The sequence below is a fragment of the Homarus americanus genome, unplaced genomic scaffold (assembly GCF_018991925.1).
Source record: "Homarus americanus isolate GMGI-L3 unplaced genomic scaffold, GMGI_Hamer_2.0 scaffold367, whole genome shotgun sequence".
NCBI classification, from domain to species: domain Eukaryota; kingdom Metazoa; phylum Arthropoda; class Malacostraca; order Decapoda; family Nephropidae; genus Homarus; species Homarus americanus.
The window spans coordinates 2,768,109-2,786,953 of record NW_024743709.1 but is presented as its reverse complement, the minus strand read 5'-3'; the positions used below and the strand labels follow the sequence as shown (position 1 = coordinate 2,786,953).

Below are 18,845 nucleotides of genomic sequence, written 5' to 3'. Positions count from 1 at the left end.
ATATCAAGTCACTTGGACGGAAATAAAGGTGCAATACTATGGGGAAAAATGAATACTCCTAAAATACTCTTAAGAACAGGTTTATTAATATGAAATCAAAGGGAAAAAGAGATATCATTAACATATAACTTCAAGGTGCAACTCTAAGCTTATTCAACTGCAAACTCAGTATTTCTTATTTACTTATTTTCTTAATTTTCCTCCTCTGCAAGTTACTCATATTACTCTTATTGGTGTTACATTACATTACATAGCAGGACCAGTTCCTTGGCCCTACTCACAGTACATAGTTACATGACAACTCTTGGCTTTACTTAACTGCCACTCCAAGTGGGTACTTCTATTTCACCCACATCTTCTAGTGGTACATTCATTACAGTTACCAGGCTTTATTCATAGTCCCAATTGGACAACTTTACTTCTCACACATTATGAGGTACTTTCATTACATCCAGTTATAAGACAACCTTACTTAAGATACTTCACAGAGTGTTGGTAGTGCATAGGAGATGCACACACACACAACACGTTAATGCTGATATCAACAAATACATAGGTCCACTACCCAACATGGGATAATTATTAACAAACACATACAACCACACTGTGGACCACAACTCCAAGGCATGTCTCAGGGTATAGCACTGGCGCCTCTAACAACTGATGACTGCTGTTGTGGTCGGTTACACTCCGATACGAGTCGGGTCTGGGGCCCTCGGCCAAAAATGGACCTGCCGTTTCAATCATGTCGAATCAACGACATGATCGATATATTGCTCCCTGCTGGGAAGCTACTGGCTCCGGGGCAGTCGTGGGGTGATCCGAGGACCACAAATTGGATCTGGGGACAAACAGGACATGACGTGACGGAGGACGCAGCATGAACAACACAATGACAACAAATCTCGTCTGGAAACGACAGACGACATTTTCTTTATATTACTTCTTACACTGGGTGAATGACAATTTCACTGTTAAAGCATGAACACTGATGAACACTGATAATCCACTACAATGACTGAATCAAACTGAATGGTTATAAAATACTGCTGCATACCTGGGGACAAACGGGAGATGACGTGACAGAGGACGTCTCTCTTCCCGCTCCCATGGTATATATACCCCTGAGTTGCCAGCGATCGCTACTCACGCAATGACAGGAATTACATAAAACCCAACTGTTACACATGCAAGGATGACCCTCAGTTGACAAAGGTCTGGCAAATACTAAAGTTGATTTACATAAACTAATCCAAGATTGAGCTGTCAGGAGAGAAGTGGAAAAAATGCATAGACAACTGTGTTCGAAGGCGGGACTTACTGGGAGGGATCATGACTGTAAACATTGAATGGGAAAAACACGCTTCTTCTAGGGGATAACTAACCAGCTACTCTCTCATGTTTTCTGGTCGTAGAGTTTAATAAGAATCATTAATTAAAACAGACTAGCAGTCAACGTGACCATGACAGCAGAAGTGGTCAGAAAAATGGCAAATGAAATTCAACACCAGCAAGTGCAGCGTACTTAATATTGGAAGAACAAATACTGTCAATGTATACAACCTTAACAACATCAACCTAGAGAAGTCGACTTGTGAAAGAGACTTCGGGGTACTTGTAAGCCTGGACCTACGGCCTAGAAAACAGTGCGTTACTGTTCGAAATAAGGCAAACAGAGTATTAGGTTTTATATCTAGAAGTGTAAGTAATAAGAGTGCAGAGGTCTTATTGCAACTACTGTATATCTTGAGCTAGTCAGGCCGCACCTCGATTATGCGGTTCAGTTCTGGTGCCCTTATTATAGAATGGATATCAATTCACTGGAGCGGTGCAGTGAAGAATGACGAAAATGATTCGGGACTTAGAAACCCTCCATATCAAGATAGGTTAAAAACTAAACTTGCATTCGAGAAAGAGCGAAGAGTGCGGGAGATATGATAAAAGTATTTAAGTGGGTGAAAGGAATCAATAAAGGGATATAGATAAAGTTCTTATAATATCCGAGCAGGATAGGACTAATAACAGCAGTTTAAGTTGGATAAGTTTAGGTTTAGGAGGAGATAGGAAGGAACTGGTTCACAAATAGGGTGGTGGACGAGTGGAACAAGCTCAGCAACTTTGTAGTAAGTGCTGGCAGCTAGAAAGTTTTAAAAGGAGGCTAGATAGATTCATGAATGATAAGAGAGTGGTAGTAACTCTCGAAAAGAGCTGCCATGCACAGGCCAACTGGCCTATTGCAGACTCCTTATTTTCTTATGTTCTTATGTGTGATCGAGTACAAACTGTTATTTTTTCTTATTAACTCTATTTTCTTGCCTTCATTATGGCTCCAAAATGCAAACCTGATGCAAGTGATAGTAGTGCATCCAAAAAAAAAGAGAAAACAATTACATTGGAAGTGAAAGTTGATGTAATTAAATGTTCTGAAAAAGGCAAAACACCCTCAGTCATTGGTAAAGTGCTGGGCTTCAGTCGGTAAACAGGTCGGAACAATTATGAAAGATGAACACAAATTTCTTGAACATTTAAATGGGTCTATACCAATGCAAATAACTGTGATAACAAAACATAGAAGTGGATTGTTAATTGAAATGGAAAGATTGTTAGTGATATGCAGGGCCGGATTTACCTACTTGTGGGCCCCAAATTATAGAAATGTTTGCGTTTCTATATATATATATATATATATATATATATATATATATATATATATATATATATATATATATATATATATATATATATATATATATATATATATATATATATATAATTTTTTTTTTTTTTTTTTTTTTTTTTTTTTTCAGAGTACTATACTGAGGTTTGAACAAAATCTATTTTTTGGCCAGAAATTACAAAATTGTAAGTCTTATGCCTTACAGGATTTTTGGCCAAAAATAGATTTTGTTCAAAATCTCAGTAATTGTACTCCTGAACATGCTGATTATTTTGCAATGGCCAAATGTCATCAAATATTACATAATATCATAATATTATAATGTAAGAAATAAGAATTTCAACACAATGTGACACATCATTATTTTTAATCAAATTAGTTCTATATCATGTACATCTTATATATGGTAATAATGAAAGAAATTCAATTAACTTGAAGCATAATCAATTTTGCAAGCACATGAAGTACAACAAACTGTGAATTTCAAAATAAATTCTTCCTAGTTTTTTTCATGGAAAATTTGTCAATGATATTGTTTGTGTCAATGGATTGTAGGAGGCCAGATTCAATGCATAATAATGAAAGTGAGTTTAATCTGGTTTGTCCCATGGTAGACCTCAGGTGATTTTTCACCCTTGATAGAGTAGAGAAAGACCTCTCTCCTTCACAATTTCTAATGGGGATGGTAAGGAAAATTCTTACCAAGATACTAATGTTTGGAGAGGCAGTTGTCAAAATACCATCTTTGGACCTCAGCATAGTGGAGATGTTTGTCACTGACCTGTCAGATTCAAAAGACAAAATGTCTTTAAATTGCAAAAACTCATCTAGAACAGATGCTTCCAGGTCACTGGAATAGGTACTGACAACCAATTCCAGTTGGGCTTTGAGATCATCATATTTCATTCTGTCATACTCCGTTAAGAAGCTAAACAGCTTCTTTATTTCTGAGTAGGCATTCACTCTGAGCTGAGGCTGAGAAGATACCACTGGCTGAGCAAGCTGTCAGCAAACCAACAGTAACCCTGACACATACTGAACGTGAAACGATCCTGTCCTTCACACTTCAAGGCGCTGAAGGTTTCTTGGACTTTCTCTCTCTCTCTCTCTCCCGTATACGGTATATGTCTGTATAGATAGATTGATAAATAGATAGATAGATCGATGGTGGGACACGGACATTTAAAAAATGTATACCTGTATATATATTTTTTTATTATCTTATCTTATTTTATCTTATTTTCTTCATTTTACTATAGGGCCTAGTCCGTGGCCCACCTGAGAACCACCCCATGGCTCACCAGTTGAAGACCACTGTGGGCCTATACCTATTGTACAGGGGCCCCATAATCCAGGCCCTATACTTATTGTACAGGGGCCCTTTTGGTTGTGAATATATTATACTGAAATACTCGGTGCACACTTGAAACAAGGTTATACACTGGCATGCTGCGCAACAAATTAGTTTCAGTGGGCCCCCAGATACCGGTGGGCCCTAGGCCAATGTCCTACTTGGCCTATTGGTAAATCCGGCCCTGGTGATATGGGTGGAAAATAAGCCAGCGCAAGGTTTTTTTTGTACAGGTAATGTTAAACTTTAATTTGTACTTTCCTTTACTGTATTTTGTCATTCAATTTCTTCTTTTTTCTTAAATTAAGTGATTCGAGATGTATAAAAGGTCTTAGGCTATGATATAGTGTAGTGCACATAGGGTATGTGTTCTGATTTGTGTACATTTCCGACTGAATAACGTCCTCAGGAATGGAACTTGTTCGTTACCCAGGGGACCCCCTGTAATTCAATTATATACAGTGGTCCCTCGGTTAACGAGCACAATCCGTTCCAGCAGGTTGCTCGTTAACCGAAACCATGTTTTCAATGGGTTTTTGGGTAATTGGTTCCAGCTCACCGAAAATTGTCTAAATTCAACAAAAAAGGTAGAATAGTTCACTTACTTTGAGATGTGTATGTAGAAGGCTCCTGGATGATGATGATGATGATGTGAATTTGAAGTGGGAGGTGGAGGAGGAGAAGGGAGAAGAGGTGGAGGTGGAGGAGAAGCATTTTACTGCTTCTTGGAAGGCGAGTCACTTTCCATGAAAATGTTGGGAACCTCTGGACTGACAGATTGTCCACCATGAACATCCTCTCTCCTTGAAGTGGAAGGCTGAGGGATAGCATCTTGTTCCCTCTGCCTTTTACTGAAGAAAGTGTCAATTGTGGTCTGTGGGGCATCTGTCCTCCTCACCATTAACTTATGTTTAAAGAAGGAGACCACTGAGTCCTCAACATGACACAAAGTTAGTTCAGTTTTTCCACTTCTGGGTGCTGTGAAGCCAGTTCCCTGAACTTCTCCCAGTGGTAAATCACATCTTTCAACTGTTTAGCTGACATATGGTCATCACTTTCAATTTCCTCCTCACCACTGTCAGCCTCTACCTGTAACATCTCATCCAGTTGCTTCAAGTCATCAGGAGTAAGTTCCTCCTCATTAGACATCACAAGCTCTTCCACATCCTCCTCCTCCACTTCAAGGCCCAATGACTGTCCAATGGAAGACAATCTCCTGGTCCAACTCTGTTTCTTCCTCAAATCCCTCAAAATCATGGACTACTGATGGCCACAGTGGTTTCCATGAAGAATTGAGGGATCTAGTGGAGACTTCTTGCAATGATGACACAATAAATTTTACAGCCTCCAGGATGTTGAATTGTGTCTTCCAGAAATGTTTCAGTGTTAGTTCAGGATCATTGGAAGTTGCCTGATGACACCTCCTAAACATTTTCTTCATGTACAACTTCTTGAAGTAGCTGATCACATTCTGGTCCATTGGCTGTATGATTGATGTAGTGTTTGGAGGCAAAAACATCACTTTCACAAAGTCAAATTGATACTCCAAATTTCTGGCAAGGTCAGGGTCATGACCAGGAGCATTATCCATGAGGAGAAGAGCCTTTAAAGGGAGTTTATTGGTGGTTAGGTAGCTCTTGACAGAAGGGCAAAACACATCAACAGCCCATTCATTAAAGAGCTGTCTTGTCACCCATGCCTTACGGTTGGACTTCCAATAAACTCCAAGCTTTGTTCTTACCACTTTCTGTTGCTTGAACACCCTGGGGTTTTCAGAGTGGTAGACAAGCATAGGCTTCAGTCGGAAATCCCCTGAAGCATTGGCACCAAGCAATAGAGTGAGACAGTCTTTCATGGGTTTATGCCCAGGTAAAGAGGCTTCATCTCTGGTGATGAATGTTCTTTTGGACATCTTTTTCCAGAACAGCCCAGTTTCGTCCACATTGAACACTTGCTGTGGAAGATAATTTTCTTCTTCCATCAGTTCTTTAAATTCATCTAAAAACTTTGCTGCCCCTTCCTTATCAGCACTAGCAGCTTCACCATGCCTAACAACACTGAAAATGTCACTTCTTTTCTTAAATTTTTCGAACCAGCCTGCTGGCCGAAAATCTTCAAATTCTGTGCCTGAAGAACCAGGTTGATCTGTCTTTAAATGTTCGTAAATCTCCCTGGCTCTTTCACAAATGAATTCAGTAGAAACTGAATCACCTTTCATCTGTTTTTCCCTAATCCAGATGAGAAGTAACCTCTCAGTTTCTGCAATTAGGGATCTACTTTTAAACACTCTTGTAGATTTGTCTCTCACTTTCACTTCTTTAAATTTGTCTTTCTGTGCAAGAATTGTCGACACAGTTGATGTCGACATGCCATATTCTTTGCATAGCGCATTTGTTCTAATGCCCTGTTAATGTTTTTTTTATGATTTCCTGCTTGGTTTGGATTGAAATCGCTTTTCTTGATCTCTTAGGCCCCATGCTGGATTCGAACAATGTCAACACGTGTTTTTTAAAGTTAAACTTGTTGTAAATAAAGAATATTTTCTTTAAAATAACACTGCACTGCTATATATTGTCAATATGTAAAATAAATTTCAAAATGACCAATAATTTGCTTGGAAACACAGAAAAAAAAGTGTTTAGTTGAAGAGTCTCAAGCAAGATGTTACCTCCAGTGAAAACAGAGAGAGACTAACGCCTTTTTGCTGTGTTAAGAGGCTGGATGCTGCGCATTAAACTAGTCACTTTACCTTCAATTATGTTCAATAATTGTTAAAATGACTAAAAAATTTAATATTTAACTTTTAAAATTATCGAATAGTATAAACTTCTTGATATTTACTTAAATAGTAAGGAATTTAAGCCCTAGAACAGATTAATGTATTGGCGGACTAATACTACAGCTGGTTGACCGCCAAGTGCAAGCGAAAACATGTTGAGGTCGGCTCGTAAGAAACTCGTTAACCGAGGGATTGCTCGTTAACCGAATTTAAGAATCTTATGGAAGGTAACTCGTTAACCGAAATCTCGTTAACCGAGGGACCACTGTATAGACATTTAGCAATAAACAATGGTTTAATCTCTTGTACAGGTAAACTGCTATTTATGATGGGGTTAGATTCCTGAAACCCCATTGCAGGTTGAAATATCATAAATCAGGTTCTTTATAACGTGGGATTCAATGGGATAGGTTCCTGGCCAGTCAGACTCCCACATGTATCACCGAGAAAAAAATCATAGATTACTACTACTAGCACTACAACACAATTAAACAACACTCACCACATCACTATGAACAAGTCTGGTCATCGTCAGGTGTCCCCTTCGAGGCTAAGGGAACTCTCAAGGTGGAGTGGAGACATCAATCTGAGTCCCACACAGACTCTAGGGAGTCTGAAGAGTGGGGACTGAAGGTGTGGTCTTCGTCCTGGCCTTAAAGATGGTGAGCAAGATGCTTGCCAAACATTTTCAAAAGTTACGCTGCTCACTTCACTGTCACATACTCACAAGGAAAGCACTTCACAATCACCAAAGCAAGAAAAGAACTTCACATTCACAGAAGCAGGGATAGCATTTCACAGTCAGTGCAAAAACACTTCACTCACTAAAGCAGAGAAAAGCACTTCACAATCACTAAAGTAGAGAGAAGCACTTCACATTCACGAAAGCAAGGAGAGCACTTCACAGTCAGTGCAAAATACTTCACTGTCATTAAAGCAGAGAAAACACTTCACAATCACTAAAACTGAGTATGTGTACTGCAGTGGCATCATTAGACTTGGGCTTGAGCCCCAGATCTTTTTTTCCCAACATATGATAAAAGCATAATTTGCCACCTATCCTGATATAAAAAAAAAAAAGATTGTGTCATATCTAAATACTGAAAAAAGCTGGAAAACACATTTTCCATTTCCTCTCTGGTAGCTGTAAATATGTGATCAAGATCCAAAATTTCTGGGGATACAGTGAACCCTCGCTTTACGCGGTCAATTGAACCCACGGAGGCCCACGTAAAGCGAGAAATGCGTAAAGTGAACAACATAACATATGGGATCAATTGAAATAGAGACCGGGCCGACCCCCAAACTCCACTTTTTCAGACACAATACCTACGTTGTAGTAAAAATAACTTCTTAATTTTATGATGGTATGCACACACAATTAATAATTAAGAGAAATATCAATAATATTAGGTTTTTTAACAGCTACATTAGTAGAAAAGATGGCTGGGCTCACGGAGATGGGGGGTTGGTTCCGAGGCAGAGGGCAGGTTATTGGCCCTCACCTGTATCACTTTTATCAATTGTATCACTATCCACCACAGAGGCTTGCAGGGCCTCTTTGTCAAACCCCTCAAAGTCCATATCCTCACTATCACTGACTTGGGCCGGCTGTGGTGGGTGGCGGGTGAAGAACTCGGTAATGTTTTGATGACCGGGCGACCTTGTGCGCACCCTGCCCGCGCCGCTCTCCACGTAAAGGAGCACATGCACCGCGTAGAGTGAGCATTCCGGGTCTGGCAGAGTACCGCGTAAACATGGAAACGCGTAAAAAAAACCCGCTTAAAGCGGGGTAATACTATAATTGGCAAGTATGGCATCACCTGGCAACCCTCTTACTGAAGTTAGTGCCGCACGCTGGTGTCACCAGTCCGTCAGTTATACTTAAGGAAGTTCAAGAGGCTTTTGTGTTATTGTCCTGCTGTGATTTCGTCAGATTCCATTTAATGTAAGTACAGTAATAGTACGTTCCCTATTTGTATTTATGCTACAGTAGAGATATATTTGAATGTGGGGAGAGCAAAGTTTATAAACAATTATGAATACCAAGAAATGCCAGCCATTCAATCTTTTTTTATTTGTAAAGGAACTTTTCAGCTGTTATGTTTATCCCCACAATGACTATCTTATAGAAAATGCTAACCCTTCATATTTGCTGATGAGACATATATCACTATAGTCTGATAGGCTTGCAACCAGGATCAGGGGACAGGGGTGGGGGCAAAGAAGTAACAGAGGAGGCTGATCACCTTGAGTTCAAATTTGAGGAACGAAAGTAGCGAAGCATTATTTAGCCCGCAGAAAAGGGGCTGGTAATGCCATTCAGTACATGATAAGTGTATACAGATAATTAAATCCTGAGATGGTTCCATCATTTAAAGCAATAATACAAGTTGCCCTGACAGTGCCAGTCAACAGCTGCAGTTGCAGGAGAGCTTTCAGTGCACTGAAGCATCTGCACTCCTGGCTACGACAAACAATGGGGCCAAGAAAACTGCATCATTTGGCTGTCTTATCTATTGAAAAGGAAATGCTAGAGAATGTCAGGCACAATGAAATCATACACACATTTGCACAACTCAAGGACAGGCATTATGAATTAATGCTCCCATCTACATTGAGCCTCTAAGGAATTCCTAACCAGAGTGAGAGTCCTATATGACACTTTAATGGGATTTGAGCATGTTCGAAGTGTCCTGCTGAAGAGTAATTTTGCAATTGATGAGGAATTATGTATTAACCTAACGATTCCCTAATGCTTCCCATGTTCGTTTTGAGCTTTGTAATAGTTTCCTTACATGCTGTATAAATTCATACTGAATAAAGTGAAAATACATGCGTGAATGTGTAATGTTGCACATACTCCTCTATCATAACATTAAGTGCTCGATTAAATTTCCCATACTGTACTGTACCCTAATTCAAGATAAAAAAAAATTTTCTACATTATGTTTAAAAATAATTTGTCAAAACTATTATTATTCTGAAAACATAAAATAAAACTCATCCGTAAATACTTGGTCAACCACGTTGTCTCTAAGCAATTTGGTTTATAATTAACGTCTTCAAGTTATCAAGCCTAAAAAAATATTTATAACATCAACTTGATGTTTATTAAGCAAAGATTGTGTACACTCAATTCCTTAAATTCTGGATTAAATGTGTATTGAAATACAGTTGAGTCTGGATTTACGCGGTTTTTGTTTACGCGTTTGGTCATTTACACGGCACCTTGCCCGAATGAAATGTTTTAATTACTCGGTAAATTTCATCATTTACGTGGGCGAAGTATAATTTTTTTATTTACTGAAGATTTATCTGTTTTTAGCTCATAAAATATATAATTTACATTGCTGGAATCCTTACAAGATGGTGATCATTTTAAATATAAACATCTTAACATTTGCTATAGACATACAAATTTTAGATGTAATTTAAGGAGATGATGAAAATTAGCACACATTTATCTTTTGTGCAAAATATATGACATTTACATTCAAAATATTCCCTGTCCTGCAAAGAATCCAGCAATCTTTTATCCTCTTCGCCACTGATCGGCTTGTTAGCCGCTTGGGCGATCGGTCACGACTCTTTTCCTTTATATTCTTCACCAAAAGGTCGGCTCGCTAGCCGCCCGGGCGATCGGTCACGTCTCTGTCACGCACTGTTGGCAAATACTGGGCATGCACCGGCTCCTGAATGTACCTGAACCCGCTCCAGTGTTGGTCAAGTCTTCTCTTGAAAGAGCTCACACTCGGTGCCGCCACAACACTTTCTGGTAGATTGTTCCAAGAGTTTACAACCCTCACTCCGAAAAAGTTTGCCCTCACGGTTTTCCGGACTTGCGGCTTCTTCAATCTTGAGCTGTGACCCCTTGTGGGGCGAGCGTCCGCCAGCTCCAAGTAAGGACACTCAACTGAGTAGTGCCCCCTGAGATGCTTATAAACCTCAACTAGGTATTATTTATTACTATACCTTAAATTCTAGTGTTTTCACCCAAGCATTTTTCAGAGAGGGAGGAGCCAGCAAGCGTGGGAAGAGGGGGTGGGGGAGTTGAGTCCATTATTTGAATGGACATTAACTGGGCGACTGTATTTCTCTTAAATATTAATTGTGTGTGCATACCATCATAAAATTAAGATGTTATTTTTACTACAATGTAGGTATTGTGTCGGAAAAAGTGGAGTTTGGGGGTCGGCCCAGTCTATTTCAATTAATCCTATATGTTGTTATTTCATTTACGCGTTTCTCGTTTTACGCGGGCCTCCACGGGTTCAATTGACCGCGTAAATGCAGACTCAACTGTATGTGGAATTTTGGTTATACATACAGAAGCAGCTGTAATGACTTGCTCAATTACTCTTCAAAATATTGTTGTTTATCCATATAATACAGTACAGCATGCCCTTAAAATTCGCAGGGGTTAGGTTCTCAAAATGGCTGCGAATATCCAAACCCGCGAATAACATTTGCTGACCAGGGGGGGGGGGTAAATTTTTACTTGTCTGCAAAGAAATGTATATTACCTTTATGTGTTTGTCCTTAGGGCAATTATTTCTTTTACCTGTATTGTATTGTATTGTATAGTATATGTATGTGTGTGTGTAGACACAGTCATGGTCACAATAGCACGGCTAGTGTGTTCAACGCTTAATTATTCATATTGTGTGCCACCTTCCACACAACATGTGTGAAACTGTTGAGTGCCCCAATTGAGACGTCTGTTTTCTCGCTACTTCAGTACGCCTTAGTCCTCCGTTTTCTATCATGTACCTCAGAGACTGATATTTCTTAATACTGTACCTCATATGGTGTTCAGAGATGTGAAACTGAGAGTGAAGGAGTATGTTTTACATTAAGTCAGATATACCTACAGTGAGATAAAGCATTCTAGGTGTATTGAGTATATGTTGAAGGTATCTTCATGTGTTAAGACGTGTTTTGAGGACCCAACCGCCAGCTGTAATCAGTATGTTTCTTGTGAACTTACGGGATAACAATTCAAAACTGAAGACATATCCTTTTGATCTATAAACCTCAGAGAATCAGATGAGAGTACTGTATTGAAATTTTTGTCAGTTTTGTATTATGGAAAGTAAATACAGTCTCTCCTCGACTGATGACGGGGTTCTGTCCCGACGAACAGGTCGTAAGTCGAAAAGGCGAAAATAATACATAAAAATTCTAAAATGGGTCTCTTTTTCTTCTCAGCACCACGAGAACTCTCACTTTTACGCTTGCCAGCCATTTTAAAGGGAATTACAAATGAAAATTTTGTCAGTACACAGCGTGATCACTAACGTCGGGACTCAAAAATACGTAATGTGAAAAATATTTTATATGACCTTGGCCGTCATATGTCCGGGTTGTTGTAAGTCGAATATGTCGTAAGTTGAGGAGAGACTGTAGTCTTCTGAAATGTAAACTGTCTATTGCTTATCGCTGCAATATAACGGAAAAATCTCATTATCTCCTCACGAAGTTCTGCCCACAATACACTGCCATTCTTAGTACTTGACGGCAGTTTAATTCTTGCCTTTGAAAGTTCAAACACTGCTTAGTTAAAAAAGTTAATCGTACGAAGTCAGTATAAGCTCATCGCCTAATTTTCACAAGCCAATGTGTACAGTGAAGGAATCTCATGAATATATCTGTGAAAGTTCTGACTTAGTAACTCAGGGGTTTCGAGAAGCTGAGAGAAACGGGAGTACAGTAAAACCTCGATTAACCGACTTTCGGATTAACCGTCGATCCCGGACCCCTAATTTTTTTTTTTTTATGGGGATTAGCCCACCCGGGCACAGGTCACTGACCCACATCAGGGCCTGGGGGGCGATAATGTAATAATAATGATAATAATAATAATAAAGAATTGAAAAAAAAAAATCAAGTGAGAAACAATATACCTGTGTTGTCAATAGTAAGAGAAATAATTCAGACCCTGCAATTGTGTGTAAATGAGGCAGAAAGTCAGATCAACAACCTGGGACTTGGTCACAATTTTCGTGATGCCATATGTATATAATACGTACTCGCTATCAAGCCCTCGACTTCTCGGTGAACAGGTATATCCATTACTTTGTGTTCCACCCCGTTGTATTAAGTGAATTTGACTTAGTTGTGCTTTGTTTGAATATGCAAGTGACCCAGTAACATAATTTTTCTGTCGTTAATAAAGTGTTCACGCACCATCAGCTTATAACATGTATTTTATGACATTCATGTCAACACTTTGCTCTGTGTGTGTGTGAGGTAGGGAGGGGTGTGTGTGTGAGGAGGGAGGGGGGTGTGTGTGAGGAGGGAGTGTGTGTGTGTGTGTGTGAGGGAGGGAGGGAGGTGTGTGTCTGTGTGTGAGGGAAAGGGGGGGTTGTGTGTGTGTGAGGTAGGGAAGGGTGTGTGTCTGTGTGTGAGGGAGGGAGGGTGTGTGTGTGTGTGTGTGTGTGTGTGGTAGGGAAGGGTAATAATAATAATAATAATAATAATAATTAATGGTTTATTGAAAGAGCTTGGCAGCCAGAAGGCTGAAAATATACAGTTACATAATTGAGGAATGGGTTTCGATTTACAAATAATATACAAGTAACATAAGTGATACAAATAAGATATATAATAACTAGATGGGGAAAAGCTCAAACTACAGGGCATTTTAACAGTGACAGTACAAGAAGTAGGATTTACTGGGAGTGAATACACTGGTTTATTACAAGTTATTGATAATTTTTACAATGGTTGGGACTGGGCTGTTCTTATAGCGATCAGTTCGTGCACGTATGGGCTGGATGCGTCCCACCATGTGAGATGACTACTCCCAGCTCGGCTAATCCACTGAACCTGTGGATTCCCAGCATACCACCCCAAATGAGTAGGAATAAATAAGGAAACGCTTGAGACACTCCGCGGTCGTCATTTGGAGTGACCGATAATACCAGGCGTAGAAACAGCACTGGTATGTCTCTTGGTGAAACCCTCGTCTCTACCTACCGAGGGCGGGGTGCAAACGAGGTGCCTGATATGTGTACCTAGAAATTACAAGGAGTCCCATACTTGCAGGTGTGGAGTATAACAGGTGTGGTGAGATGGTGTTACTATGTATGATGACTTAAGGTGCGATATTCCATACAGGTGGAGCAGTCTGACATGTTGAGTGTTATTGTAAGAAGGGATGACCGAGGTAAGGTGGTCACTGATATTTATGCAATAAGTATGTGGATGACACGCAATTAATGTAAGACGTCTGTTGTCGAGCAGGGTAACCAAAATCATCGTTGTTCTTCTGAGGAAGGCCAACTCACTTGTATTGTACCGGAATGCAGTATGTTTTATAAGGAATAAATTAGTTAAGACATGTTATGGTTTCACCCTTCTTTCCCCTTATCGATCTGGTCAATGAAAAACCTAACCCAATACCTAGTCCACTCTGCCCGCTACCTAACGAGCTACATACTGCCCAGAGGGGGTCTGGTGGCAGCAACCCTTAAAATTAAGACTATAGTTAAGTTTTCCCCTTAGAATTAGTGACCCCAGAATCTGGCAGCGTGTGTGAGGGAGGGGTGTGTGTTTGTGTGTGAGGGAGGGAGGGATGTGTGTCTGTGTGTGAGGGAGGGAGGGGTGTGTGTCTGTGTGAGGGAGGAGGGGAGAGGGAGGGAGGGGTGTGTGGGTGGGAGGGTGTGTGTGTGGGGGAGGGAGGGGTGTGTGTGTGGGGAGGGGTGGTGGGTGGGTGTGTGTGTGTGTGTGTGTGAGTGAGATGTGTGTGTGTGTGTGTGTGTGTGTGTAGGGAGGTGTGTGTGTGAGAGGTGGGGAGGGGTGTGTGTTTGTGTGAGGTAGGGAGGAGTGTGTGTTGTGTGGTGGGGAGGTGGTGTGTGTGGGGGTGTGTGTGTGTGTGGGTAGGGGGGTGTGTGTGTGTGAGGTGTGGGGTGGGGTGTGTGTAGGGAGGGGTGTGGTGGGGGAAGGGGTGTGTGTGTGGAGGTAGGGAGGGGAGGTGTGTGTGGGGGGAGGGAGGGGGTGTGTGTGTGGGGTGGGAGGTGGTGTGTGTGTGTGTGTGTGTAGGGAGGTGTGTGTGTGTGTGGAGGTGGGGAGGGGTGTGTGTGTGTGTGGGTGGGGGGTGTGTGTGTGTAGGGGTGTGGAGGGGTGTGTGTGGGGGTGGGGAGGGGGGTGTGTGTGTGTGTGTGTGGGGTGGGGTGTGTGTGTGTGTGGAGGTGTGTGTGTGTGTGTGGGGTGTGTGTGAGGGGTGTGTGTGTGTGGTGTGTGTGTGGGAGGGGTGTGTGTGTGTGGGGGTAGGGGTGTGGTGTGTGGTGTGGAGGTGGTGGTGGGAGGTAGGGAGGGTGTGTGTGTGTGTGTGTGTGTGGGGGTGGGGTGTGTGTGTGGGGTGGGGTGGGGAGGGGGTGTGTGGGGAGGTGTGTGTGAGGTGTGTGGAGGTGTGTGTGTGTGTGTGGGGTGGGGAGGGGTGTGTGGGGGAGGTGGGAGGTGTGTGTGTGTGGGGTGGGGAGGTGTGTGTGTGTGTGGGTGGGGAGGGGGTGTGTGTGTGTGTGGTGTGGTGTGTGTGTGTGTGTGTGGAGGTAGGGAGGGTGTGTGTGTGGGGGAGGTGTGTGTGTGTGTGTGAGGTGTGGGGGGGAGGTAGGAGGTGTGTGTAGGGAGTGTGGAGGTAAGGTGGGGTGTGGGAGGGTGTGTGTGTGGTGGAGGGGGTGGTGGGTGAGGGGGTGGGTGTGGGGAGGGGGGTGTGTGTGTGTGTGTGTGAGGGTGGGGAGGTGTGTGTGTGTGTGTGGGAGGTGGGGAGGGGGTGTGTGTGTGTGGGTGGTGGGGAGGGGTGTGTGTGTGTGGGAGGGTGTGTGTGTGGGGTGGGGAGGTGAGGGGGAGGGGTGTGTGTGTGGGAGGTGGGAGGGTGTGTGTGTGTGTGTGGGGAGGTGGGGAGGGTGTGTGTGTGTGGGGTGGGGAGGGTGTGTGTGTGGGGGTAGGGAGGTGTGTGTGTGGAGGTAGGAGGGGTGTGTGTGTGTGTGGGAGTGTGTGGGAGGGTGTGTGTGTGTGTGTGTGGGGTGGGAGGGGTGTGTGTGTGGTGTGTGTGGAGTGTGGTGGGAGGTGTGTGTGGGTGTGTGTGGGGAGGTAGGGAGGGTGTGTGTGGTGTGTGGGGAGGGGTGGGGAGGTGTGTGTGTGTGTGTGTGTGTGTGGGGAGGTGGGGAGTGTGGGTGTGTGTGTGTGGGGAGTGGGGAGGGGTGTGTGTGTGTGTGGGGTGGGGTGGGAGGGGAGTGGTGTGTGTGGGGTGGTGTTTGTGGGGTAGGGGGGTGTGTGTGTGTGTGTGAGGTGGGAGTGGGGAGGGGGTGGGTGTGTGTGTGAGTGTGGGGAGGGGTGGTGTGTGTGGGTAGGGAGGGGGGTGTGTGTGTGTGAGGTAGGGAGGGGTGTGTGTGTGTGAGGTAGGGAGGGGTGTGTGTGTGTGAGGTAGGGAGGGGTGTGTGTGTGTGAGGTAGGGAGGGCAGAAGGGTGTGTGTTTGAATGAATGTCCCTATCACTCAGCTGGCAGTCCACTGCCCACCATCAAACAAGTAAACAGAACAGACTGACTAGGCCTAGTGATCATTTTAGAATCAAACATGCCATACATATCAGAGCAATTTTACCTTCCCAGTGTTTCCTACTGTTATGGAGATTAAAGGTTGTACCAGGTTGATGTGATGATTGGTGTAAGAGGATGTACCAGGTTAAGTCCCTCTGTCTGAAGAGGTTAAGCAATTTATTTTATGAACTGTCTTTAGCTCAATGGTACAATACCTTTAAATAATCTAAAACTTGTTTTGCAGATCATAGTTCCTACTGGACCTGAAACTGTGCCCAGTGAGTTGTGGGATGACTTGGTGGATTAACCCAGTGTAGAGGAACTGAAGAGGCAAGGGGGTTGTCATCATCAGTGATGAACTGATCCCAATCGCACCTACAAAAGAGGATATAAAATTATACAGTAGTATTTATAATATCACGACAGCAACAGTTTATCTCTCTACCTACAGTGTACACAGGAAAATACCAGTACAGTGGTCCCTCGGTTAATGAACACAATCCGTTCCAGCAGGGTGTTCGTTAACCGAAAAATTCGTAACCGAAACCATTGTTTCAATGGTTTTTTGGGTAATTGGTTCCAGCTCACCGAAAATTGCCTAAATTCAACAAAAATGGTAGAAAAGTTCACTTACTTTGAGGTGTGTATGTAGAAGGCTCCTGGATGATGATGATGGGAATTAGAATGGGGGTGGAGGAGAAGGAAGAAGAGAAGGCATTGGGGTGGAAGAGAAGTCACCCCATGGCACCATTTCACCCATAAAATTTTAGTTCTCTTGGTGTATTTCAAGATTATTTTCTTTAAATCAACACTGCACTGCATTATATATTGTCAATATGTAAAATATATTTCAAAATGACCAATAATTTGCTTGGAAACAGAGAAAAAAAAGCGTCTAGTTGAAGAGAGTCTCAAGCAAGATGTTACCTCCAGTGAAAACAGAGAGAGACTAACGCCTGTTTGCTGTGTTAAGAGGTTGGATGCCGCGCATTAAACTAGTCACTTTACCTTCAATTATGTTCAATAATTGTTAAAATGACTAAAAAATTGAATATTAAACTTTTAAAATTATTGAATAGTATAAACTTCTTGATATTTACTAAAATAGTAAGGAATTTAAGCCCTAGAACCGATTAATGTATTGGCGGACTAATACTAAAGCTGGTTGACCGGCCAGTGCAAGCGAAAACATGTTGAGGTCGGTCCGTAAGAAATTCGTTAACCGAATTTTTTTTCGTTAACCAAATTTAAGAATCTTATGGGAGGCAGTTCGTTAACCGAAATTTCGTTAACCGAGGCGTTCGTTAACCGAAATTTCGTTAACCGAGGCGTTCGTTAACCGAGGGACCACTGTATATAAAATCCTGCACCTAGATGAAGCACAATCTTCCAGTATTTTTTTTGGCATACCTTCTAACCCAGGGGTTCTCAACCAGGGGGAAATTCCCCCCAGGGGGGGAATTCAGGTTTTCGGGGGGGGGAAACTGATTCGGGAGCAAGAGATATGTTCGATGAGAAATCAATCACAGAATTTTGGCCCTTGATGTGCGATTCCTACCCAAAAGTGGCAGAATGAGCTATCTGTGCATTGCTTCCGTTTGTGTCGACATATCTTTGTGAGTCAGGCTTTTAAACTCTGTTGCAAATTAAAACGAAGCAACGTAGTAGATTAGAGGTAGAAAATGACCTGCGTTGTGCCCTTTCAAGCACTCCTCCGCCTATCCCAGAATTGGCGAAGAAAAAACAATCACAGGTTTCTCATTGACTGTAATCTTCATCTGAATAAAATTAATTATAAATTTACAATATCCTGGTATTCTATTGAACTTTTTGTTTATTGCATTATGCTTCAGTTTGGTCTGTTAAGTAATTCATTATAAATAAAAAAAAAACTATTTTACTTTTATTCAAGTTTTATAAATCCATCAACATTTTCAATTGGCATTTAATTTGTAAAACTCCACTATAAAAATAATCCATGTAAAATTGTAAATGTATATGTACTAATATGGAAAAAAAAAAGGATTTTCAGTATTATATGCATATTATTTGGAATGCACTTTTTGAGGCAGACAATCTTGGAAAGGAGGGGGGGAATGACATTCTGACATATGGTGAAAGGGGTGCATGGGGCAAACAAGGTTGAGAACCACTGTTCTAACCCATATCTCTCCCTGACTCCATTTTCTCACCCCAACAATTCATCCTCTACTTAAGTCTCTCTTATCCCACATACAGTATATTATTGGTGTTTCTTACAACAAGCAGCAAAGTATTTTTTAGCTCTAGCAGCAACATCTTGAAGAGACTTACGGCTGGAGTTTTAATCACCCTCTTCCATTGACGGGGGTCATGTTTACAACCAGACTTTTAAAAAAATTTAGTCACAAAGGACACAACACTACAGTGTTTGATAGGGAGGTGTGACGGTAAAATGAACTAATTCCAATATTATAAGTTTCTTTTACCACCACACCTCCCTGTCAAGCACCAT

The 18,845-nt window shown here is 41.9% G+C and overlaps 1 protein-coding gene across 5 annotated transcripts in view; it reads right to left on the bottom strand.

Annotated features, from left to right (window-relative positions):
- The window catches only part of LOC121877334 (programmed cell death protein 7-like), a 59,196-nt gene that overhangs the window by 24,925 nt on the left and 15,426 nt on the right, over positions 1 to 18,845 (bottom strand). For 2 of the 5 annotated variants that reach the window (XM_042383038.1, XM_042383041.1), the window contains one exon: positions 16,244 to 16,726. In XM_042383038.1, coding sequence (XP_042238972.1) covers positions 16,606 to 16,726 — 121 coding nt within the window. In that variant the 3' untranslated portion in view covers positions 16,244 to 16,605. Of the gene's footprint in view, positions 1 to 64; positions 842 to 7,309; positions 7,460 to 16,243; positions 16,727 to 18,845 lie in introns of those variants that run through there. The other 3 variants (XR_006090964.1, XM_042383039.1, XM_042383040.1) reach the window with 3 other exon arrangements.